Below are 26,993 nucleotides of genomic sequence, written 5' to 3'. Positions count from 1 at the left end.
ATATGAAATGTAACTGAACTGACAATAGACTAGAGTTATTAGGGAGCATTCCCATCATGACTAGTCAGTTCTCTACTGAAACATGCATTATCCATGGAAGGAAAGTTCTCCAGCAGACAGTAATAACTACACCACCATCCACATGCACATGCACATGCTCCCTCCAGCCCCAGTCAAAGGACACCAGTCTGCAGCCAGTGTTGTCATTCCCGTTAATATGTAGTTGGGATTCCCGGTAGCACTGGCTGCTTCCCCAGATCAAAGGCTTTCACAGAGGTCTCTGCGCAATTGGACGGCTTTCCACAGCGTGTTACAGTTTAACTTGCCTCGGTGTGCTTTCCGTGTCTCATTCTGAATCCAGGAGATATACAGGGTTCTGAACCTAACTTACCAGAAATATTAACTCAGGCTTGGACAGTGTGCACATGGAACAATTCTAATTAGAGGAAGAGACAGGAAGCAAAATCCAGATGTTTTCCACAACAGTCCTCATCACAGCTGCTTTAATTTCCACAGGTAAGTTGAAAGTACAGTGTTAGAATCCTGGTTAATGAAAAATATATTCCCGATTTGCCCTGATCTTAAAAGTCTATGATAGCAAAATCGCAACATAAAATTTGATATTAATAATTGAAGTTGCAGTAGGTGAGAAAATGATGCAGTGGGTAGGGCGGTGGGGGTTTCTCCACCACCTCTTCCAGATGTCCTGATTCTTCAGTGAGGGAAATGTCAACATGTGTGTGTAAGACTTTTAGACAAGCCTCCAATTATTTGGTTTTTGAGACATCATTTCTCTGTGTAGCCTTGGCTATTTGGAACTCGCACTGTAGATCAGGCTGGCCTCAAACTCACAGAGATCTGCCTGCACAGGGGGAAGAGGGGGTTCTCAGTCTCTCCCTGTGGTGTCTTTTCCCCCTCCTTCCCTCTCTAAGAAGCAGGGTAGCCCAATACTCCTGGGTGAGCACACTAGCAGCCTCTCTTCTTTCTCCTGAATGCAAGCCAACCAGATGTCCATGCTGCACTCTGCCTCCCAAGTGCTGGAATTAAAGGCATTCACTGGCCTGACCTGGAACTTAATCAGTTAACACCCCACCCTCTCCCCCACAAAACCCTAGAAGGTAAAATTTTCAAGTAAGAGCTGTGTGAACTGGATGTGGGGAATTCCTGATGCGAGGCTGGATTGGGATGAAGGGCAAGTCCTCTTGATGCTCACAGTAGGCAAGAAAACCGAACAGACTAATAATAAACTGCCCACGAGATGCTTCAGCTGTCCAGGATAAAGGCTGGTTCCAGAGCCATGCTGTTAGAGTTGGCTCAAGGACTCATTGGAAGCTTGGACCCACAGTAGAAGCCTTTGAGACTCATAGTTTAAGTCACCGTAGAAAATATACTTACCGGCCATATTCTGCAGCTCTTCTTCATGGCATATATACTACCAGGAAGAATAATATGTCCTTCAGTACAACCAACCACCAAATTAGCAGGTTCTTGTTTTTGCTTCAAAGTGAGAGGCAAGACTGCTAACTGTACCTCTATGAATGTTAACACCGAGAATCAGGGAATTCAATTGATATTGCTTATAATATTAAAGGGGTAGGTTGCACTTAGAAGTTTGCACAGAATCCGCTGAGTCAGCTGCCTCTCGCCATGCTTACGCCTCGTCACCTTCATGTGATCATCTCCACTCCCTTCCCAGCCTCCTTCTGACCTTACTAACTGCGGTTTAGCACTTTACGTCTCAAATCCCACTTCCACGTCTGTACATCTGAGACTGAGGTCATGCTGCGTGAAGCTGTCAATTTTAGAGTACGCCACGCCTGAGAGTCAAACTTTTGCCTGGATGTCATTCTTAGACCTGATTATAAAGCAACATTTCAAAGTTACTGTACAGCTAGCTCCTACAGTTGTTTCTTTTTTTTTTAAAGCTATGCTGTTTTACCTTTGCTTAGCCATAATGGCTCCCAGGTCTGGTCACACGCAAAGGAAAATCTAAACGCACAATTTATACCATGTATTCATAAATGATTTGGAACAGTGAGACAAGGAGATTAGTGATTATATATACATATTTATATGCCACAGAACAGAATTATACAGCAAGGGGGCTAAGTTCTATGTCTGAATCAGTTGTCCATAGGAAGAACTTACCTATGAACTACCCAAAGGAGGGGGGAATAGATACACAAGGGAGACCCAGGCTGGCGATGCCTACAGCTCTCACCTCTCTCCTCTGCAGCTCTGGCAGGACCATGGGTTAACATATGTGCCAGCAAATCTTCCAATGAGATCCGGACATGCGACAGCTATGGCTGTGGACAGTACTCTGCTCAAAGGTACGAGGGGGCACAAACATCCTCTTTTCTTGTCGGGTTTGTCATGTTTCCTAGAGGGCGCACAATGACCTCCCTCTGACAGTCGGGAGCCCAGTGCTCTGGTGACTGTATTTGGAGCAGCTTCTAAGATCCTGCTTCAAGGATGGGGTCTGCACTGGAGACAGAGCAGGAAGTGAGTGGAAGGGAAGGGGTCAAGGCGTTTTCCTTCTCCACCTCTCCACACATTGTCTCACTTCACCTGGCTTTCCAGTGTGAAGAAACCCAAACTATCCCACTGTGTTTTATAATCAGGAATTCGAACTGATTCATCATCCCACAGAGTTGGAGACGGTGAAGGCTACGCTGGAATTCAGCCCTTTGGGTTCTTTTGCATCCACTCTATTGTTACTGACCAAGGTTCTGCAATTTCAACATTAGAGGCTGACTCTAGGCAGGCAAGAACCTCTTGATCCCTTCTAGACAAGGGCCATACTCGCGAGGTTCCGAAAACACTCAGGCTGCCAACAAAGCAGCTGTCTATCAAACTGTAGCACTGACCTCTGCCCGAATCGCAGCGGAGCTCTCACATGGTCCCGCCTATAAAGACATCAAATACTCAAGACGGGACCGAGAGACGGCGGCGAACAGGAAGAGGGACCTCAAAATGAGCGCACACTCAAAAGTTTGTACCTTTGATTTACACAGTAACTTCTAGACTATTCCCATGGAACCCGGTCGATGTTGCCTTCTGCACAGTTCTAAGGGTCCCATCCTTGTGAATCTGATTGGTCAGTAGAAAGCCTGGGAAGAACAGGCAGTGAAAGCAGTGGGAAGCCAGAACTACCAGGTCATAGAGACAAACTCAAGACGCCTTGCTGTTTGGAATGAGCTTGTTTGGGCTCCACGCAGTTTGACAAGCCTGGGAGGTATCCCTCACTGTGTTAAAATAGCACTTACACAAAATGGAGTTTATAACTATTTTTTACTGTGAGAAAAAAAATAAGACCCAGGGAACACATGATAGTTATGCAATAGGTTCCCTAAAACAGTAATTTTTTTTAATTGGCTTTGGGTGTGTAGCTCAGTGGTACAGCACTTGCCTAGTACCCACGAGGCCCTAGGTTTGATTCCCAATGCCAAAAAATAAAAGGCCTTAAAGGGGTCAAGATTCAGATGACAATAAAATATATTTGTACACCTTGTCTCATTTTTTTCCAAAATACCATATAATATTATTTAAGGCTTACTGTGAAGGAAATACGATATTAAATTATTTAATCTTTCCAATATGGCCATTAGTACACACGAGCAGAGCAGTTAAAATCAGGCTAAACAGAGTAAAATATCCCAGGCACTGCAATGTCTTCTGGCCGTTTCCCCGAGATAGCCCCTGAGTCTGATGGCTCTTATTTATATTCCAGAACCAACAGGCATCACCCAGGGGTGGATGTCCTGTGCTCGGATGGATCTGTTGTGTATGCACCATTCACTGGGATGATAGTGGGCCAGGAGAAACCCTACAGAAACAAAAACGCCATCAACAATGGCCTTCGCCTGTCTGGAAGAGGTAAGAGTAGAGATCTGGGACACCATCTGGTGCGATGCTGATGTACTTAATGCGGGGTCCAGACACACAAGTTCATGTTTCCTTCATGATGGTAAGGTCTAGAACATACAGGACAAACAACAACAAAACCCAAAAAAGCAAACCAAACCAAACCAAAACAAACCCCAAGAAACAGAGGGTGCTTAATGATTCCCCGAAACCTGCTTATGTGCAAGATCACCAAACTCCACAGCTGACCAAGCTGGACACTAGTGTAGCCCAGGTGGCTGTGCTTAGAAAAATGTCTGGACAAAACTGATAGCCGGGGCAGACACACACTTTCATTTACCAGAACCTCACAATTCACAAACGTTAGCACTTCCGCAGCAAATGAATGTGAGATATTTCCAAACGCCTCTCTGCTCAGTAAGGCAGGTCCCGAGGGACTGGATTTGCTGTTGCTCGTTTGAATTCTATTCAGGTGTGATATGGGCACAAAACCGTGCACAGTGCAAGAGCAGACTCTCATGAGCTGTCACAAGGTGAACACACTGGGCAGCAAGACAGAGCATGCATGACCAACCTCCCAGAGACCTCTTGTGCCGCACGTTAGTTTGGCCTGTTGGGAAGGATTGGTGGAATTAAGCAGTCTGCACTGTTTCTTGAAGAAGCTATCACAGCTGTGAAATTCACATGTTCTTATAATGCTCATTCTTTTTCTTTAGAAATGAAAACATACAGCTTACTAGAAAGGAGAAAACCTTCCTGATAACAGCAGTGGACCAGGGAGCCAAGGGTAAAATCCCCCAAAGGCTCATGGTCATTCTTTTATGTGTACACATTCCACTGTTCATATTGCCTTTCCTTCCAGCGCTTCCTCAGCTGGGGCTCCTAGCCCATGGTGCCACTCGGGTTAGGATGGGGCTTTCCTCTTTGGTAGAACCTCTGTGGAAATCCTTCGACCCAGTGTCTTCTAATGACCCTAAATCCAGGCAGACAGCAAAGATTAACCCTCACCCTTCCACAGAAACAAACACATGTGCTCATTAAAAGGTACACGATCAGGGCTGGGGAGAGAGCCTGTTCTGTAAAACGCTTGCCTCACAAGCATGATGGCCTGAGAGCCATCTCCAGAACCTACGGCAAAACCCAACATGGTGGTGTACCCTTTGAAACCCAGCACTGGGGAGGTCGAGTCAGAAGCTCCCTGGGACTTGCTGACCAGCCTAGCATAGTGGGTGAGCTACAGGCCAGTGACACACACACATACACACACACACACACACACACACACACACACACGGAGGGAGGGAGGGAGGGAGGGAGGGAGGGAAGGAGGGAGGGAGGGAGGGAGGCAGGGAGGCAGGGAGGCAGGGAGGCAGGGAGGCAGGGAGGCAGGGAGGGAGGAAATGCTAACTGGGAATAGAGTGGGCCTTTGAAACTTCAAAAAGTCCACCCCCAGTGATACACCTCCTACAAGGCCACACCTCCTAACCCTTCCCAGATGGTTCCAACTGAGGACCAAGTATTCAAATATATGAGCCTATGGAGGCCATTCTCTTTCAAACCACCAGTGAGCAAAAACAAACCCTCTTCCGTTCAGACTAGGGGGTCACTGGGTCAGCTGACAGCACCTGTGTCCTGGAGTTCATCTTCAAGTGGTCCCAGTGCCTCCAACCAGCCTTGGCTACCCTGGTTCCAGACTGCAACGTGGCCAGCACACTCAGCCCTTGGCAGTGCGCTGTGTCACACCTAGGGTGTATTTTCAGCTGCAGGAGATGCTGCCATGCTGTTTCCCAAGTGGCTGCTGTGGTTTGCATCCCTGCCAAGAGCTCGAGAGCTCCAGTGCTCCTCCATGCACGCTTCAGGCTTCCCTGCTGCTGGGCCTGGGTGTGGAGCCTATCACCATGGTTTTAATTTGCTTTACCCCCATGGCAAAGACATTGGCACCTTTCCATATATTTTGATAGCATGGGTAACAATCTTTTGTGATGTGTTTATCTAAATACTTTGCCAAATTCCTACTGGAATATCCACTTACTGATACATAGGAGCTCTTTATGTTTCCTGATGGGTTCCCTCTGTCAGGTGTGCACATGTACACACTTCTCCACTCTGCAGGGTGCCACTTCCTTACTAATGTCTTTCAACACACAGAAATTGTTCTCATGTGGTCAAATCTAGTAATTTAACTTATTTCGACCTGTGTAGACACATCTGCCAACACTGAAGGCAAACGTACTATGTCGTCCTCCTATTTTGATCTAGTCAGTCTCCAGTGGGCTTGTGTAAGATATGAGGGAGGGACTGGGTTTCTTGTGGTCTTATTATACCATTCTTTTTTAAATAAATTGCATAACCAGATGCCAGTTTGTACTGGGGCTTTGGGGGTGTATTTGTGTGTAATGGTGTCTTTAAGCCAACAGTCCTTCAATGGCCACTCTGTACTCTCTGATTACTTGAAGAATTTTTTCATTTTATGCTGATTTCTTAAAATTTATTGTGTATTGATTGTGAAGCAAATCTAAATTCACATTAGCTACATGCTAAGTGCTTGCCTTGTTGGGCTACAGTTACTATACTGGACAGTACAATGCCATGGCCTTATTTCCCGCCCAACCCACTCTTTACCAGCGTCTGTGTTACGTACAGCATGGATAGTGTAAGGGCTCCATCTTCCTCAGGAACTGGCAGTGAGCGCAAAATATGGCTCTGCGTCTGTTTCAATGTGTTCAGGGCTGCGTTCTGCACACTGGCAACAGGATCCTTACTTTCTGCTGCCTCCATTTTCTTGGCAAATCTTTGCTTGAGTCTTATTTTTGGTCACTTAAATCACTGTGTGTTATTTTATACAGCACAAAACTGGGGTTCATTTGTGCCCTTGGGAAAAAGTTGAAAGAAGACAAGCCCATCCCTATTTACAGACCACACAAATCTGATCCCAATACCATCTTGCCGTTTATAATTATTACATTATACTATGTTTTTATTTGGAATTATCTTTAGAATATATGTCTATATATAAAAATATTTTTCTAAATACATATATTTAGAATATATACACATATATTTACATTTATTTATATACATATATACACACATATATACACACACATTTAGAAGAGTATCCTTTTTTGTTTCCACTTGTATCTTTTAGGACTAGTAGTTTTGTTAGAATATATATATATATATATATATATATATATAGTTTTTGATATAACATTACTCTGGGTCAATTTTCTACTATCTAAGTTTTTCTGCTACTCTTCTGTTCTCCAATATTTTATTAGATTTTTATTTGAATCCACTCTGCACCATCTTGTATTAAACTAGGATTCTGTCTTCCTGTTTATTCAGTTCCGCTTCCTCCGGTTTTTGTCAACTTCTGCCCCCAACCCCCTTGCCCCCGGTCAGATCATTCTGTGTCACTATTAAAGACTTAGGTTTGACTGGACTTTGAGGCAGACACTCACAGCAAGGCCAGCTTACGTCTCTTGGCAGCCTGTTCCTGGCATTTCTTCCTTGGCTTCCTTCATTCTCTTGGCCATAAGCTTAGCGCTTTCTGCAGCCTCCTCCTTGTCTTAGTGCTGTTTCTTCAGCACAACACATTGGCATTTGTGTCGCAGGACACGCTGGGTAACAAGACCCTGCATCTTTGGAGCTTTGGTCCTGGGTTTCTTACCTTCTTTAAGGGCTTTCTGACAGCATATTGGTGAACACCATCTTCTTTAGAGAACCGAAAAGTTTCCAGATTCTGCCAGATTTTTCGGCTCCAACACTGAGGCACAGCAGAACTTGTTAGTCCAGGATTATCTTTCTTTCCTCTTCTTCAATAAAGGAAGTTGAAAGCATCCAGAATGGCATCCACAGTGCATCCCTGAACAGCCTGGCACCTTCCTCGTTCTCCTTCATCTCTAACAAGAGTGCCAGGTGCACTCTGCCGTGGGACAAGACACCCTGCTTCATGGAAAAACTCTGTTTGCCTTTCCCGCCACAGATTCGGACCATATAACCCTTCTACTCTTCACCTGGAGCATCAGCGGCTACTTCTGTGGCCATGAGCTTCTCAGAGAAAACATGAAGGTCTCATTCATCGTTCACTGCAATGAGTTTCTGACAGCTGTGGCTGGGAAAGAAACACTCAGACTCATAAAGACATGGCGGGCTGCCAGGGAGGTGCCACAAAAAGTTCCACGGCTGTTTTTATATTTTAAATGTGTGTGTATACATGTTTTGCATGTACACACGCGCATGTCTGTGTACGTCTCTGTGTGTGTGGCGTGTGAAGGCCAGAGGTCATCTTCAGGTATCATTCCTCAGGTGCTTTGTATTTTGGAACAAGGAATCTCTTTGGCCAGATGTTTTGCCAGATGACTAGGCTGGCTGGGATCACATCATCAGGAACACATCTGTTTCCACCTCCCCAGGGGAGAACACAAGAACATGCCCCAACTCTCAGCTTTTCCCTGGGTTCTAGGGATAAAGCCCTGGTACCCACCTGCAAGACAAACTCTTTACCAACTAACTTATCTTCCCAGCCCTGTGTTTTAAATTTCTGATTCAAGGCTATAGAAGTCCACATAACATCTCCATTTTCTTTCAGGTTTCTGTGTCAAAATTTTCTACATTAAACCAATTAAGTATAAAGGTTCTATCAAAAAGGGAGAGAAGCTGGGCACGCTGCTGCCCTTGCAGAAAGTATACCCCGGCATCCAATCGCACGTGCACATTGAAAACTGTGACTCCAGCGACCCCACGGCATTCCTGTGAGCGCAGACACCACCAAATCCTGTCCAGAGTGGAGCGCGAACACGTCTGCCCTGAAGAAACGCGTGTTCCAACAGAAACACAATCAGTGCAAAACCCACACTTCTGATTCCAACCCATCATCACCCTGACCTTCCTGTCACCCAGAGGACCAGGGTGCTTTTGTGTTTTAGGTTTTTAAGTCCTGATGACGGAAATAAACAAATGAATCCCAACATGCCCAGACTGTATTTCTGACCCCTGAACTAGCTGCTTCTCTGCCTGAGAGGGACAAAGAGCTTGAAGGTCTTTCCATGACCCAAGGATGAAGAGGTGCTCTCGCGCAGGCTTGGCACACGCCCTTACACGGGGTGAAGGTAGCTGGTCTTTCTATCCTATCCTTTCGTGCTCCTCAAAAGGAACAGCCTTCCTGGGAAGTGATGGTGGCCTCCTCTAGAAGACAGCACGTTCTAGATCTCAGTGAGGCTGCACACACACAGGGCGTGTGAGAATGAGAAAGAGAACTACCCTTAACTGAGATGTCTGGGGAACAAGGTCAGGCGGCCTTATCCAGCACGCCACACATCATTTTATATATATATAATACCTAACATATTATACATCGTTCATTCTTAAAGCTGCTGACAGCAAGTACGAGGGGAAAACAAAGCCAATTAGATGTGCAAAGACAGAAAAATTCTTCTGGCCCTAAATAGGTCAGTAAGGAATGACTAAACAGGATCAATCATCTGGAAATTTCACTCACAAAATTTGCTTCCGTCCTTTTGAAATGCAGGATGGTTCCATCCTTACTTATATGCTTGTCAAAGGAAAAGACAATGAATTGGTCTTTATTACTGGAGCAATGACTCCGTTTGTATTCCGATGCATAATGACGCTCACAACAACACAGCTTATCATAGAAAAACCAGGAACAACTCAAATGTCCATTGCCAGCAACAGATTTTAAAGACCAGGTCATAATTACAGAACCAAATATCATACAGAAGTCATCATCAATGACGCACAGTCGAATATGACAAGATATACAAATGACAGAAGTAATCAGTAATTCAAGGAAAGTGAAAAATTTACAAAAAGCGGGACACTCTTTTTAAAAACAAATAAAATAACACAATTTCCAAGAACACATATAGGTGATAAAATTAAGGAAGAAAGGAAGGAGGGGAGGAGGAAGGGAGGAAGAAAATAAATAAAAACTCAATTACCACAGGGTTAGGGAGAACGAGCCACACACATTCAGTCACTGCAGTGGCACCGTTGTGCAGACAAGGGTGATACATGAGTATTTCTTGTAAACTAATAGTGTGTCATAGAGGCAACTGGAATACATGTATGTAGGTGGCTGGAGGAGTTAGTGATGTTTCCCAGTCATTTAAGGACTCATGCTGTAGTCGGCAAATTTTAATATGCAGGTTCCTGTCAGAATCCACCACGTCACAATATCTACACAAGACCAGCACGTTACAATTTAGGTTTTAGGGGCTGGAGAGATAGCTCACACATTAAAGAGCACTGGCTGCTCTTCCAGAGTTCCTGAGTTTAATTCTCAGCAACCACATGGGGTCTCACAACCATCTCTAATGTGATCTTGTGCCCTCTTCTGGTCTCCAGGCACACATGCAGGCCGAACACTATTAAATAAGTAGAAAACAAAATAACCAAACCAAACAAAAAAACCCAGAGATTTAAGTTTTGCCAGAATGTAGTGGTGCATGACTTTAATCCCAGCACTTGGGAAGCAGAAGCAGAAGCAGAAGCAGAAGCAGAAGGATTTCTGAGTTTGAGCCAGCTTGGTCTACAGAGCAAGTTTCAGGTCAGGCTCCAAAGCTACACAGAAAAACCCAGTCTCAAACCACCTGCCCTCCCCCAATTTAATATTGATTTAAAAATATATGCTATATGTCACTGTCCAATTTGAGGACCTTCTGTATGCTCATTGGTGTCGAATAACTTTGTACTGTTTCAAGGGCTTACATTTGCTTTCAATAGACAAGCGTCAGGCTCCTGCTGAAGACATAGAAGAAGTGCTGTAGGCTCGGAAGGCAGTTGAAAACGCTCTATCTGACCGATGAAGTTTGTCATCAAACAATCAGCATTCTGGACTGGTGCTTAGGAGGTGAAACACAGTTAAATTTGACTAGCACTCGCCAAACCAAGCTGATTGTCTGGAGTAGGGAGGGAGAATGTCCAGAGCAGCATGGCACACTTCCTTCTGCCTGCCAGGCATTTTATAGAAATGCCAGCTCCAGAGGAAGAACAGCTTTCCTAGGAAGAACTAGAATGCAGCGCCCTCTAGTGCATTATATCAGACCTGCTCATGAGTTCTGATTTAAAGTTCAAATGACAAGAGAAAGAATATTAAGTACTTTGCTTTTTCTTCATAAAAATTTTTATAATAGACCTCAAAAATGTGGTTCCAGACATTGCCAGGTTTGATAAGTATAATTTAAGATCAGTAAAAGGATTTTTTATTTTGAAGATGCTCTTAGTTGTAGAAAATTAATTTAATGGAACAGCAAGGTCACCAGCCAATTTAAGAGGTTAGGGCCACAGAAGGGCGAACTCCTATCTTTTAAGAGGACATTTGTGACACTTGGAGGAATTATGGCAATGCAGATGCACCTGATAATGTCTGCCAACCCTCCTGACTCACCCCACATACTGTGCACAAAGCAAATGAGGTCTGCAAGGATCACAGCAAGGAAAAGGAAAAAAAGTGACAATTCAGGTTTTTGTTTGTTTGTTTCTTTGGTTTGACATACAAAAGGATCGTTCTTTCCTCTCTCTCCACTTACTTTTGCCCACTTACTTATCCACTTACTTATCTGAAAGTTCCCCAAATCCTCCAACAAACACAAGTATTTTAACGCGAACAGGCATGCAAACAGGACTAAAATGCTCTCAACACTAACGTTTATGACCCATCTGTACGAAACGCACTCATCCAGCCAGGTCCTCTGACCACAGGCAGAGCAGAACTCACGGGCTTCCTTAAAGAACATCGGAGGCATCCATGCAGAGACACTACAGACACAGCATTTTCTTGTATTGTTCTCAGCTGTCTTTAAAATCTTTTGCCCTTCCTTTCACTAACCCAGGAGGTGACCGACCAGGGGGAATGGACATGAATTAATAAACGTCAATCACCGCGACTCACTACAGCGTTGAGTTCATGAGGTTCCAACAGGAGCCCCTAAAAAGCTCTACTTAGAACATAGCGTCTCATACTTCTCGAAGGGCCCAGTGTCTTCCTCTTCTGGTGCAACCGGCTGTAGGGAGAACCATTCCTTGGTGTCTCTTCTCTAATCCCAACATTCTGCTCCCTTAGCCTCTAGGGCAAGCACCACTGGCAATTGGTCGCCTTGCTATACAGGTGTGCACACCTCTGGTACCCAGTCACCTCGCTATGCAGGTGTGCACACCACTGGGGCCAGGTCACCTCGCTATGAAGGTGTGCACACCACTGGCACCCAGTCACCTTGCTAGCAGGTCTGCACAACATTATCTCACTAAGGCAACAGCAAGCGAGGTTATAGGTTTATCTACTCAGTATTTCCATTACCCTGACCCTAGCTCCATCGTAGTGAAGCCATTTCTCTTATGCCTCTGGTGTCGTTACCCTGATTAGATTTCAAGTTTTCAATTACGGCACACCTTTCTGGGTCTTAGGTATAAATGATATTATCTGCAATACTAAGAACTCTGACCTCGAGAAAGGTTTTAGTATTGTTACCCAAGACAACACACAGTTCTAAGAGCGAGGAACACACGTGACTGTAAGTCACCTGTCTCAGAGCTCACCATGAGAATGAATGAGGAAGGACAGTCTACTTCCAAACTGTTTACAAACTACAGTGCATCCTAATTGCGTAATAGGTGAGGATACTCACATTTTCATAATGAAATAGACTCAAAACTGAAAAATAATAAGCATGTTTCTCTTTTTGAAAGCTGACTTCTAATAACTGTACACACACACACACACACACACACTCACACACAGAGCAGTGATCTTGTACCGGGGAGTTTATGGTACAATGAAGTGCACAGGTCATAATGAGACAAGCAAATCATACACAGCACAGCAGTGGGCGTTACAAAAGAGAGCAGAGTACTCAGGATGTGAGAGAAGGGTCTGACCCAGGAGCTGGGAAGGTGCCAAGGATGACTTCCCCTTGGAAGTGCCACAAATGAAACAGATGAAATCAAAACATAAGGTTGTAACATAAAAATACATAATTTAAAGGGATCTAATACTGTAAATTGTAATTACATATTAATTATAAATTTAACATAAATTTCTTAGTAAGCTAAACATGCCTCCAAAGGTTGAGAAATCGAAGTCTCTCTCAGCCTTGGACACCTGTAGTCTACCCTACCAACCCTCTAATAAACACACAGTGCCTGTCTGTGTCCTACTGACAAAGACTTCTGGCTATTTAAATTTTCTCTATTGTTTTCAAATGATTCTACAGCAACCAATTAAGAGAGTTGGCAAACAGCAAATACTTAACCTAACACAGTTCAGTGGCTCATCTCAAAAATTACATTTACATGGACAGACAACAGCTAATCCTAACAGAAAATTCGGAACCTTCGGCAACTGGTTACCAGATGGGCATCACATCCGGGAACCACATTCTTCCCAGGTGCTTAGAGACTTCAGTGTGAACTTCGTCTGGGGTGTAATTGTCATCAGGGACCAGAACCTCCTCCATGATTGACAGCTGAGTGAGCCTTTGGCCACAGAGTCTTACAAACTCGACGAACGCGCTGCAGCTGACCTCACACTCGCTCAGGCCCAAGGCTGTCAGGTTTTGACAGTGCTCAGCAATGCCAATAAGTTCACTGTCCAGGGGCTGAAGGCCATTGGCACACACCACTAACTCAACCAGCCGTGGGCAGTGCACACCTATCCGGCCTAGAATGGCCCTGCTCACTGAACGCCCGAAGTAAACGTGAGTGACGGGGGTCTCTTCTTGGAAGAATGTCTCAAGTTCCTCTTCATATAAGAAGAAGTACATGACAACATTGACCCCCGGAGAGTGTTTCATCAGTGCGTCCCAACTGTGCTTTTTAATAGAGTGGAACTGGATCTGCCCAGGGTTTTCACTGACAACATCTATTCGGAGATGTTCGAGGTTCACGTGAGTCTCACTCGACAGCGCAAGGAGCAGCTTGTCGCTCAGAATGTAGTAATTCAACGCCAGTTCTCGGAGGCCCTGACAGTGGTCTGCCACACAGAGGATCCCTGCGGGAAATGGAGGAAATCCTTAAGAACAAAGAATCACACGGATACTAAAACAGATGATGTCAACTTAAATTTTCTATTAGTTATTTTAGTACAACAGATTACTAATGATGTTTGGGAAAATGGCCGCTAACATATATCATTATATGTGTGCAGGTTAATTAAAATTCTCCCCATACACAGGGCTGGGGGGAGGGATATGCAAACCAGTGGCAGCCACTATGGAGATCGGTATGGAGGTTCCCAAAGAGCCAAACCTGGAGCTACCATAAGACTCTCTCTACCCATCTTAGGGACACCTGAAAGGCTAATTCAGCAAAGCAGAGACACTTGGGAAACCACGTTGACTGAGGCACTATTCAGGCGAGCTGAGACGGGGAAACAGCCTAGGAGTCCAGCAACGGATGAGTGGGTAAAGAAAACGTGGTCCGTACACAACTATTTCTACTGAGTCATAAGAACGAAATTGTGGCACTTTCAGCAAAAGGAATCAACTGGAGATTACTACATTAAAGAAAATAAGGGTCATACTTCCCAACATACTTCAAGTTTATATTTAAATTCACACACACGAGTACACGTGTGTGTACACACACACATGCACATATACATGCACACACATACATGTAAGGCATGAAAGCTCAATATGTCCTAGTTTCCTCTCATGGCTGCGATAAAACACTGGCCAAAATCAAGGAGAAGAGAAAAGGGATTATTTGGCTTAGACTTCTAGACCATAGTCCATCTTGACGGAAGCCAGGACAGGAACCTGGAGGTAGAAACTGAAACCAAGACGATGGAGAAATGCCACTCACAGGTCTGTTTCTATGGCTTACTCGGCTTGCTCTTCCACACAGTCCAGGACTACCTGCACAGGGGCGGCACTACTCATGGGAGACTTGGGCCCACATCAATTATTAATTAAGAAAATGTCCCCACAGACTTGTGTACAGGTCAGTCTGATGGAGGCATTTTCTCAATTGAGGTTCTTTCTTCCCAGATGACCTTAGCTTGGGTCAGCTGAAAAGAGCCTACCAAGCATGAAAGGGGCTACGGCAGGGAAGAACGATGGAGAAACAGAGAGTGATGGGATACCTGTGATATGAAAGGAAAGGGGGCGGGAAGAGGGCCAGGAAGGGGAGAGGGGAGGCCGATAGGCATAAAGAATAACAACACAATATATACATGAAAATGCCATGATAAAACCTACTACTTTGGTGCATTAATTAAAAAAAATTAACTAGAAAAAAAAATGAACAATCTTCCTGATGAACATACATGCCAAAAATCCCAACCAAATATTTGCAAATCGTAGTGGTTAACGAACTTGCTGTACCGGCAGGAATAGCTGAGTTTGGATTCCCAGAACCCATGTAAAGCTGCATGTGGAAGCATTTCTGCAATCTTAGCGCACCTACAACAAGACGGAAGGTGGGGGTGCAGAATTCCCAGAAGGCCCTGGGTCAGCTGGCCTGGTGTCTACAGTAGCAAACAAGATACCGTGTCTCAAACAATTTGGATGGTGAAGATGCAGTCCTGATTTCTACACATGTGCCACAGCCTATGTGTCCCTACTCTAAAAGATGAGCACACACGCACGCACACGCACACACACGCTTAAAATTGCTTGCAAATCAAATACAGGAACACATCCAAAAGGACATTCGGCATGATGAGGTTGGCTTTATTCTACAGTTGCAAGGAATATCCAAGGTGTGCCAATCAGTAAACGTAAGCCATCACATAAACAGTCTTAAAGACAGAAATCACATGACTTTCTCGATAGAAGCAGAAAAGGGTTTGGACAAAATGCCACATTCCTTCCTGATAAAAGCCTTGAAGAAAGTGGGAGCAGAAGGAATCTGTCACAACACAGTAAAGGCTGTCATCTAGGATGAAAGTGTATCTCAACACAATAAAGGCTATCTATGATGAACCTACAGCCGACATTATACGAGCGGGAGAAAATTCCAAAACATTCTGACTAAAACGAGGAACAAACCAAGGCTGTTCACGTCCTCCACTCTTCCTTACTACAGTAGCAGAAGCCTTAGAACACCAAGCCGAGAGAAGTAAATGAAAGGGCTATAAATAAGGGAGTGGGCTAGTTTTATGTTAACTTGACACAAGAGTCATCTAGGAAGAGAGAATCTGAATTGAGAAAATGCCCCCACCAGACGGCCTGTGGTGAATTTTCTTAATTAGTGATTGATATCAGAATGCCAAGCCTATTGTGGGTGGTGCCAGCCTTTGGCAGGCAGCCCTGGGATGTATTAAAAAGCAGGCTGGGCAGGCCATAGGAAGCCAGCCAGTAAGCAGTATTCCTCTTTTCTTTATGGTCTTGTATCACTTCCTGCCTCCAGTCTCCTGTCCTGATTTCTCTGGATGATGGACTGCAAGTTAGAAGATGAAATAAATCCTCTCTTCCCCAAGCCGCTTTTGGTCTTAATGTTTTATCGCAGCAACAGAGCCCCAAGACAGCAGGAAAGGAAATAAAGAACTTGCAGACGACATAATTCTCTACATAAGACTCTCCCAGAAAACCTCGAGAGCTGCTAAACACCGGCAAAGAGTGGCAGGATGCAAAATGAACACACACACACACACACACACACACACAAAAAAAAAAAAAATCGCTGCATTTTTCTACATTCCAATAATGCATGTGCTGAGGGAGAAATCAGGAAAACAATCCATTCACAACTGCCCCCACCCCACATGGCACACCCTGGAATAAACACATCTCCAACGAAAACTTCAAAACAAGCGAAACAGACACCAGTTGATGGGCACACGCTCTGGCTGCAGGGTGTAGACCCATCAAGCTGAAACCGAGCTGGAAATTTCCTGCAGGCTAGCTCTCATAATGCTTCCAAGTGCTGTGAAGGCTGACGGGGGAATCTTACTCAGCTATGAACCCCGTGTGTGCCCAGCCTCCACTAGACAACAAGTGCCCACCGCTGCAACAGCGCCATGACTGTCACGGGAATGACTTTCTCATTGAATCTGAGGACCACTCCACGGAAGAGAACTCATGCTTGGTACTGTAAACCTGTTCAAAGCCAATGGTCGGGAAGGCCATAGGCCCTGACACGGAAGCTTCTACTGTCATTCCGCTAAGTAGGCATGCGATGCTCATTAGACTGACCTCGATGTATCTGCCTTATGACCATGGGTGAGTGCTGCCCCATTTTGTAGCGGACAGCAGTGACTGCAGGGACTTTAATTGGTAAGAGATGAAAAATATAAGTGACTTCTGAGTGCTCACCTAAGAGAGCATCTATATAACTCGCTGGCCGAGACTCAGGAGAGACTGCAGAAGAGATGGGGGAGAGGATGAGAGGCAGTGTTGCGTGGACGTGACGGCCGCTGAGGACACCCACCAACACAGGCGGCATCACGGGTGGAAAGGGGCTCATGAGGGAGGTCCCACCCCTCTGCGAGGAGCTTTCTCTGCTGAGTGTTGCTAGGGGAGGAGGTTTCTCCCATGGTGTTGCCACCGGGAAATTGCCCATGCTCTAATAATCCCAATAACAAAGGGGGTCAGCAAAATGGGGAAGAAATTAACTAGAAGGGGGGCTAACTGGGAAGAAGAAGGGCCCTGCCGGGGGAGGGAGGAACAAGAGAAGGTAACAGGAGTGAACATGATCAAAATATATTATGTACATGCATGAAATTGTCAAAAATGGGTCACTAATTTAGACAAGATTAACACATGTCCAAGGGGAAAATATTCCCTGAAGAAGCAACTTACATCTAATTTGAAGATGATTGCTTTTGATAAAATTCTTAAAAACTGTGTTCCAAAGGCGTGTACTTTTCGATAAGTAATTTGTTGTTACTATAGTAAAAACCATCAATCAATTTACATAAAAAAGCACAACCTACCATCAGATGAAACATGAGGACAGCTACTCATTTTTAGAAGTCGCAGAGTGTCACTATTGTTGGCCACGAGAATCTTCAGTGGGGGATCGTCCACAGGCGCATCTTCAGTCTTAACTGACGATAGCGACTTTGAGTTGACAAACGCAACCGTAAGTGCTGACACAAAGTGAGACTTGCATGCCAATAAGAAAAAAAATTACGAAAACGTCACTTAAAACTCATAGTTTCAAACAAGTAGCATTAAAAAACAGATAGGTGCTAAAAATACAGTAAAAATAGACTATGTTTTCATGCTATTACTAGCCACTAGAAGACGTTCCTAATTCCCTTTTAAATAAATTTCAAGCTAGTATATGAAGTATGGGTTTCATTCCGGCATTTTCAGCTCGCTTGTCTCTATGCTTCCCTCTTCTCCACCCCCTTCCCTCTGCCTTTCCCTACCTCCCGACCCATCTATCTCTGGTCCCCTCATCCCTCCAAATACTCCTGCTCTCATCATGTGGATTCCATTTGTCTTTCTCTCTCTCCCTGCTTCCCTCTTCCGTGGTTCTCTTTCTACTTTCATAACCTCAAACACACATGCACGCACACACACACACATGCACACACATACACACACAGACACACACACACGCGCTGGACACATGGAGTCTGCACATGAAAGAAAGCATACAGTATTTGTCGTCCTGAGTTTGATCGATTTCACATCTTCATCTCCACTTCCATATATTTTCCTGAAAGTACTATGATCTTATATTTCTTCAAGGTGAAAACAATTCTACTGTGTGTGTACTACGCTTCATCCATTGTCTGTTGATGGATAGCTAGGCTGGCTCAACTTCTTAACTACTGTGAGCAGTAAATCAGCAAACGTGGCTATGCGTGCATCTCTGTGTAGTTTATGACTTCAGGTAGTTTACCAGTAGCATAACTAGATCATACAGTAATTCATTTAGTATGTGTTCTTGCCTTTGGTAGGGGAATAGTAGGTGGCTGTAGCTGTCTGAGCTCATTTAAGTCTTAACATTCTATTCCAGTGACTTCTCTACAGGGTAAGAAATGAGGATCTAGTTTCATTCTTCTACATCCAGTTTTCCAACCAACATTTGCTGAAGATGCTGTGTTTTTTTTTTTTTTTTCCAGTGCATGCTTTTGACCAGGTGCTGTACCTGTTTGACCTCATTTTCAGATTTTACATTCTATAACACTGGCTTGTATGTCTGTTTTTGTGACCGTTCCAAGCCTAGTTTCTGTTACTGTGGCTCTGAGCTATAACTCGAGCCCAGATTTTGTACTTGCACACTGCTCTTTCTGCTTAGAATTGCTGTGGCAATGAGGGTGTCTTTGTGCTTTTGTATCGGCAGCAGAACTGTTTTCTCTATCTCTGTGAAGGCTGCAGTGCAGATCTGATGGAGACTGTTGAATCTCTAAGCCACTTTGGCCAATGCAGGCATTTTCTACGCTACTAATCCTGCCGTAAGGTTTCTCCATCTTCTTAGATTTCTTTTTTTGATGTCTTAAGGTTTTCATTGCATAGGTCTTCCACTACCTTTCTCTACAGTTAGGCTTAATTCTGAGTTTGGGGGTCCTCTGGGGTATTATAAATGGGATTTTCTTCTTTCTTGGTAGTTTCATTATTAATGTATAGAAAGGTTACAGACTTTTCTATGGTGACTTTGTATCTTGTGACTTTGCTGGAGTTTAGGATTTCTCTGGTGAACTCTCTAGGACCTTGTAAGTATAGACTCAAGTCTTCAGGTGTGAGTAATGGTTCTCTTCCCTTCCCATCTGTATCCTTCTTATTTATTTCTCTAATGTTAGAGCTCTAGCTAGGATTTCATGCATTATATTGAATTAAGAGTGGTTAGGTGGACATTCCTATCTAACTTTAGAGGAACATTGGGGTGTTTTACTCTTTCCAAAGCCTCGTGTGTCTAGTGAGATGATCACATGATTTCCATTTCTAAACCCATTCATGTGTTACATTACGTCGAATGATATGCATATGCAAAGCCAACCTTGAATCTCTGGGGGAAAAGTAACTTGTTCATGGTGTAGGTTTGAAAATGGAACGATGAGAAAGGAGAAATCCCAAATATCTTCTAAAGGATGTCTTAGCTATTTTCAACCTTAAGAATTTGATGTCTAGTATTAAAAGGTTATAGTTAATTTATTTTCTAGAACAGGGATTAGCTAACTATGGACCACTAGCCAAGCTCAGTGCAGAGTCTGTTTCTCTGTTTCATGAGTGAAGACTAAATCATTTGTATCATTAAAGGTTGAAAAATCTGAAACATAACACTGTGTGGCATGGGAGCTACAGGAAACAGAGTTAAGGCTCACAGATGAAGCCTGCATGGCCCAGCCATGTGCTCTCCTTTTGCATGGTCTGTGTTGGTTTCTCCCCTGCAACAGAGGAGCTGGGGAATTGAGGCAGATCTGTATGGCCCTCAAAGCCTAGAATTCTTTGGGTTCTTCCTACCTCCTCCCAGGAAAAATACACTTTTCCCTTATTTCATTCACTTCTATATTTCCAGACCTAAGACAGTGTCCACAACATAGCAGTCAATAAATACTTTTCAAAGGATGAGTGATGTCATAATCTTATGTTCTTTTCCTAGCAGATTTAAACGAAGTAAATAAGGCAGTTACATTTTTTGAATTTTTGAAGAATTACAAAATAAAGCTTACTGATAATTTGACCTCATTGTAGGGAGAATTCCACACATTTTCAGATTCATTATTTCTGGCCAAGTCAGAAAGTGTGGAAAGCAAATCCAAGGCAAGATCCCTTTCCCTTCCACAAACTCCATCTTGGCTGTATGAAAGGTTCTGCTGGCCTGTTAGGATGACTACATAGGTTATAAATGTGTAAACACATGGCCTTACACTAATTAAAAGTAGTTTTCACACAGTAGAGAGCTAGGGTGCTACTAACTTATTACAGAACCGTATCTCTTTTTTAAGAAATAAAGTCTTTTTTCTCTTTAATCAACTCTGAACTAGTTGTTCTCGTCTTGCAGGGCACGGAAGTGGCATAACGCAGGTTTCCTTGTAATCCCACTTGCTATACTCCTCATGTCTAAACTCCCATAATTTCATCTAGTTTTTCCACCCACTGCCTGGCATCTGCCGGGTAACTGCATAGCAACCCCAGATGCTGGCCCTGGAGGCTGATGGGCACCGGCAGCCTTAGCTTTAGAACCTAAGACACATCAGGTCAGTCTGAGCCTGTGGGCTATAAACAAGGAAGTGACTCTTGAACACTAGTCAGCTTTCATCTGATTACTTATATTATTCTAAATCCCCAAATGACCCAATTTTTTCCAGCCTACCTCCTAAAACAACAGGCTAGCAGAAAGCATGGCTGTGAGAGCCATGACCCAGTTTACAGGTGGGAGGATGCTGTTATCCCTGCCCTTTTCTGTAGTTCCGTCAGGTGATTTTTATCAATGGGTGTAAGGAAGAGCTAGTTACAAAGCAAACACTACTTTAACCTGGGTTCCTGGTAGTAAACAACACGGATTGTCTCTCATCCTTCCAAGACAGTGTGAGGCGAGCCCAGTAAACAGGCTGAGCTCATCAATGAGATGGCTTGGAGAACCAACAAACAGTGCAAAGAAGATGAAATGTGGTCGGCATTAGGGTTGGTGCTGATTGTCAACTCAAGAGACTCTTGAGTCATGTCGGAGCCTTTGGGGATTATCTTATTATTTACTTACTTACCTGTATATGTTCATGCACGTGCACACTCTATTACCCATATGTGGAGGTAACAAAGGACAAATTACAGAAGTTCTTTCCTGCCACCATATGGGTTCTGGGTCTCAAATTCAGATTCTCAGACCAGGCGGGAAGCACCTTTACCCGCTGAGCCCACTCACTGTCCCAGGACTACCCTGATTACGTCAGCTGAGGTGAAGGCTCACTGGCTGTAGCCAGCACCCTTTTGGGATCCGGGACTATACGAATGGGGGTGGGCACTGAAGAGCGGCATCCATCCAGCATTCTCTGCTGCCTGACAATGATGTGGTACGGCTGGATGCTTCAAGCTCCTGCTCCTCGGCTTCCCAGCCATGATGGACTGTGCCCTGGAAGAGCCAGGGTAGGTTATTTCTCCCTACATTGCTTTGGACAGAGCAGCTTCTAAACTAAGACAGTAGGAGCAGACAGTGACCAGTTTGAGATGTCTCTGCTAAGCTGAGGACACTCGGGAGAGGCCTGTAGATGGTGCTTCCTGCAACAGACAGTGCTGGGAACGTCTAAGCGACTTCACCTTTCCTCTTTGATTATCCAGCACCGGGTTTTAACTAACAGGCTTGGCCAGCTGGGCTAGCTTAATTGCTGAACTCTAAGTCAGTGAGAAACCCAGCCTTACAGGAGGTGGGTGGTGGGGTTTTTTTGGGGGGGGGGGAGCACACGTTCTCTGACAGTCACATGCATGCACACATATGTGTACCTGTACACTCATGAACACAAACATCATTTAAAAAGAAGTCTATCGTAGCTCACAAAAGGCACAGTAGTCTTACCTTTGGCACATTCATAAAGCTTGGTTTGGCTGTTGAGATCAACCCCAGGGTCTGGATGGAGCAATTTACCAGCTGAGAAAGAATATCACAGGCAGCTTCTGCTGACTCAGTACTACTATCAACCTATAAAGACAATTTTTAATATGAATCTCATGAAAGTAATGTATCAGAACCACTGGAAATGCAATTATTAAATGGAATTTAATAACCAAGTTTTGTTGATCCCTTTCATCAATTGAAATGATTGCTTTTCTATGGAATGTCTGAGCTTACAAAGGGAGAAACAGAGATATGGCAAAATAACTTTGCAACACTTCATGCTTTATAATTACCTGGGTATTAATAATAATAGCCAAATGAGAAAACTGAACTTTAAGTCATTTAATTACAGCTCGGGCTCTCTAACTCAGTCTGTGCAACAACTAGAGAACCCTGAAGTATTTACCAAGTGCCTCCAAGTAAGGGTCCAAACACATAGAGGAATCTCACCGACGCGCACGCGGCTTCGTACCTTCAAGCTGACATACTGCAGGTGTGCAGCGTGCTTCCTGATGATCTGCTGAATGAGATCAGGGTGAGTGGACTTAAAATAGGAAGTGGCTGACCGGTTCAGCTCAAACTCAAACTTCCTCCAGAGATCAGGAACGTGAAACACTTCATTCCAGCTCCTACACACAGAAGATGCGCGGGCTCGGTCTATTAAAGGGAGATACTGGAAGATATGTAATATCACGTTCTGCGGTAGAGTCTCCCAGTCTGGAAGAGCAGGGAGCTCATGAACGTCGGGGAGAGAAGGGCGGAGCCCACGTCTGGGTTGCTTCACCACTGGTGAAGACCAGACAGCGTTATTCACGGCAGAGACGTGATTCCTCTTCATTCTGTAAGCATCAGAAAACGCCGTTTGTTTCTTGTGCCGCACCCCACAAACATCTGTACTCTAAATGTATAGACTGATATAAGGAATGGGCCGTAACCCAACCAGCGCCCTTTCCACAGCAACCTTCTGCTTCCATGCGCTGATAAATGCTACCGTGTGGTGAGGACAGAGCGCAAACCCGCTCTCAAAACCATGCTCAAAGGCTGAACACAACGGTAAATGACATGTGAGGGGAGCATGTTAACTGCATGAGAGGAAAACACAGAACTGCATGTGACTGCCTTTGTGGATGGGAGAAGTGGCTAGGGGCCTTTCAGGGGAAGCATTCAAAATATACCCCGGCTTTGGTGGAAACACCATGCTGAAATTCTGCTAAACTCCTGGGAGACGTGGGAGACAGTACAACTAAAAGCATCTGTCAGGAAAGTCTCAGCTATGCCACGTAGTAACCACGTGACTCTAAGCCTGGTTTCTCATCCGCAGGGCAGGGGTCAGAGTCCTCATCAAGCTGCTAGGAGAGTGGAGCATTTTAAATATCGGTGTCTCGCGCATACTTGAGAAGCACTGCTATACTGCTTACATTTTTCTCAACTCCTTTCATTTGTCATGTCACAGTTCTAAGAGAAAACCAAATGATTTGTACTGCTGTTCAGGTGGCAGCTTGGACATACAAATTCTGGGAAATGTGGGCATAGCAGGGACAGCGTGGTTGCCTGAGTACATATCTGCTCCTCTGTGGTCAGTAATAAAAAACACAAGAACGAAATTATTCTCCCCAGAAAGACTCTGCAGGTATTAACTACCTGGGGACACTACCAACCTCCAACAGCTGAAGCCCAGATATATTGATATATACAATAAAGTATCTATAATTTTCTCTGCATGTTTTATGTAAGAACCTAGAGTATTAAATATACAATTATTTGAGAGGCTTTATAATGGTAAGGAAATGGTTCTGAACTTAACTCTGATTAATGACCTGGTCCTCCTTTCACCCATCAACGTTAGGAACGTATACACCAATTTAGTATCAGATTTGAACATACCTTCACATCCACGGAAATCTTTATTTACAGTGTAAGTACATTTGTCTTGTGACTCGATCTGAGTGGTGTGAAGCATTTCTTAACCACAACATAAAGTAGGATCCCAGAAGCAGGACTGACCTACAAAAATCACTGAAAAAAGGGAAAAGTCATTTTTAGGGCTTAGAAACTGCAATGGAAAACAAAACCCTGGCCAACTTGTAACTCAATTATCAGAGGATAACTGTTTCACGTAGTAGCCTACAAAATCGTTAAAATTTCAGTAAACTAAGAAAGGCGGCCCCTAATATAAAACTTTACTAGAAGAGGAGTGAAGACAAAGACCAGATTTAGTATAACTACCTCATAGTTCTCTACCCCGAGCGATGGTGTCATATATTCCAGATTTGGTATAACTACCTCATAGTTCTCTACCCCGAGCGATGGTGTCATATATTCCAGATTTGGTATAACTACCTCATAGTTCTCTACCCCGAGCGATGGTGTCATATATTCCAGATTTGGTATAACTACCTCATAGTTCTCTACCCCGAGCGATGGTGTCATATATTCCAGATTTGGTATAACTACCTCATAGTTCTCTGTCCCGAGCGATTGTGTCATATATTCAGCTTGATTGTCCATAACAAGAATTGTTCAATTTACTCAATTCATTAAACTGCCAGTTTACTGAATCATCATAAAGAATTAACGTTGTTAGGAGCTGGAAAGATGGCTCCGTGGACACGAGCACTTGCTGCTCTTGCAGAGGCCCCAGGTTCAATTGCCAGCACCCACACATGCATCAGGCACACACATGGTACACAGACATAGATGCAGGCAAAATGCCAATACGAGTAAATAAACCTCTTAAGAAGGAATATTATATTAATGCCAATAATTTAGTAAATACATATTAATTTTCTTTATCCTCACATAAATGAGCATAAAACTTTACCCTCCCAATTACAAACTTCATACAGCACAACATTGTAGTTACATGTGTCAGTATATTTTATAATGTAAGATAAACTGATCTGTATTACTTGGAAATACTTTCCTGGTCATTTATTCATTATTTAGTTTAAATAATGAGTTACATTATGGAATGCCACTTGGTCATATTGTATTCCCATTAAAATGTTTTTCTTAGAAATGTCTTATATAAAAATTCTACCTTAAATATAAGGGGCTATTAAAAAAAAAACCTGATCACTTCTTTTTACGTGAAAGAAATGGATCGCTTCTTTTTCAAGACTCTCTTACCTAAAGGTGGCTTCCAGGTTACAGTTGACGCTGGACCAATGAACCGAAGCAATTGTTGCCATGGGGTACTCACCAACATCCATTTGCCTTCACTTTCAATCTTGGAAAACACCACAAAAGCATCATTAGGGCATATAATAATCTTACGCTTCGGTTATTTATAAACATTAAGTCATTTTATGAGTAAATTATTAAAACTATTTTCTGCCCATATGAAAAACTAGATTATGGGAATATCGCAGTACTTGCCAGGAGTTACACTGGAAGCTACCCATATCAGGCAGTAAACCACTCTGAAAACTCACATTTTACCTACTATTTATGGAGAGATATCCTGAAAATTTAAGGTGGTTCAGGATTACATGTATTTGTTCATAAACTGTATAACTCTTTCAGCACAGTCCAAACTTCTCTGTAGTATCAAGATATATTTACTTACGAAGGAGACTTCAATATTTGAATAGATACATTCATTTTTAAGGGCAGTATCTGAAGACCGAAGTTTGCAAAAATGCACTTGGACTGAAAACACCTTTTGAGATGCGAGAATGCCAGAAAGGCTGCACAGAACTTGATTGACCTGGACCATCCCTTAGAGTCCCTTACGGAGTTGGGCACCTAGCAGCCTGCCCCATCTTCCTGTAACCTCTGCTTCCAGACTGGGTTGGGGAGAGACGGCGCCAAGCCAGGGCAGAGTTTAGAGTCTCCAATAATGAGAACAAATGACAGTGCAATGCACCGCTCCAAAGCTGCACGGCGCAATTTATCTTACATTCTAACTGCCCAGAGAAACGGGGCTTGGGAACAGCCCCACCCTAGGCAAAAAAACCCTCTACAGAGCTGGTGGCGAAGCGGCCGGAAGGCTGAGAAGCCTCGGGAGGGCTGCTCGGCTCAGCTCGGAGGGCTTGGGTCCGAGGCGGTTCGGTTCCACTCTCCCTCTGCAACCAGACAGCTCTGGGGACTCGCCTCTGCCGCACGGCCCGCCCCACCCCGCCCCGCGGGGTCCCCGGAGCTGCGCCACAAACCTTACCTCAGAACCCACGCCTGAGCTGCAGCCAGCCCAGGTCCAACCCTCAGGTACAGCGCAGGAGTCCGCTTGCCGAACCCCAGCAGCTCGCTTCTCAGGTGAGCGCTGGGCTGTGATGGACAGACTGGCCCCGCAGGTCAGGCCCCGCCCACGCCCCGCCCTTCCGGATGTTCAGTCCCCGTAATCCCGGCCCTCGGGCAGCCTCGCCCCACCCCCAGCAGTTGAGTGTTATGCCTTGTGCCCGCCCACTCCCCGCCTCTTGGGGAACGCCCCGTCCATTGGTGGAAGTTCCTCCCCCCCCACTCCAGAAGCTCTGACCCTAGGCAGCCTAGCCCAGCCCGTGCCATTCTGCTGGAGCCCAGGGCCTCATCTAGCACATGCAGGTTCCCAGGCCCCTAGAAGCCCTTTTGGAGTCCCAGGGCACAGTGGGCGTGCTCCTTAAATAGCAAGCGGATGCTTAGTGAGTCTTCAGTAAAGTAACTGAAGGCTTGCCCAGAAC

General features: G+C 44.4%; 2 protein-coding genes across 2 annotated transcripts; one reads left to right on the top strand and one right to left on the bottom strand.

Annotated features, from left to right (window-relative positions):
• Positions 1-361: 361 nt before the first annotated feature.
• Lect2 (leukocyte cell derived chemotaxin 2) lies at positions 362-8,840 on the top strand. The gene is made up of 4 exons (XM_038334955.2): positions 362-516; positions 2,237-2,333; positions 3,734-3,879; positions 8,462-8,840. Exons 1-4 carry the CDS (start codon positions 471-473, stop codon positions 8,626-8,628), a joined length of 456 nt encoding a protein of 151 aa, XP_038190883.1. The 5' UTR covers positions 362-470; the 3' UTR covers positions 8,629-8,840.
• A 2,627-nt stretch (positions 8,841-11,467) lies between these two features.
• On the bottom strand, positions 11,468-26,622 carry LOC119816785 (F-box/LRR-repeat protein 21). The gene is made up of 7 exons (XM_038333742.1): positions 26,498-26,622; positions 25,468-25,567; positions 24,223-24,354; positions 22,811-23,177; positions 22,300-22,422; positions 17,768-17,939; positions 11,468-13,879 (listed from the first exon to the last, which is right to left on the bottom strand). The coding sequence occupies exons 4-7, from the start codon at positions 23,174-23,176 to the stop codon at positions 13,236-13,238; spliced, it is 1,305 nt and encodes a 434-aa protein (XP_038189670.1). The 5' UTR covers position 23,177; positions 24,223-24,354; positions 25,468-25,567; positions 26,498-26,622; the 3' UTR covers positions 11,468-13,235.
• Positions 26,623-26,993: the final 371 nt, after the last annotated feature.

The sequence above is a fragment of the Arvicola amphibius genome, chromosome 6 (genome assembly GCF_903992535.2).
Source record: "Arvicola amphibius chromosome 6, mArvAmp1.2, whole genome shotgun sequence".
Classification (NCBI taxonomy): Eukaryota; Metazoa; Chordata; class Mammalia; order Rodentia; family Cricetidae; genus Arvicola; species Arvicola amphibius.
The sequence above is the reverse complement of the archived record's forward strand: the minus strand, read 5'-3'. Positions and strand labels throughout refer to the sequence as shown.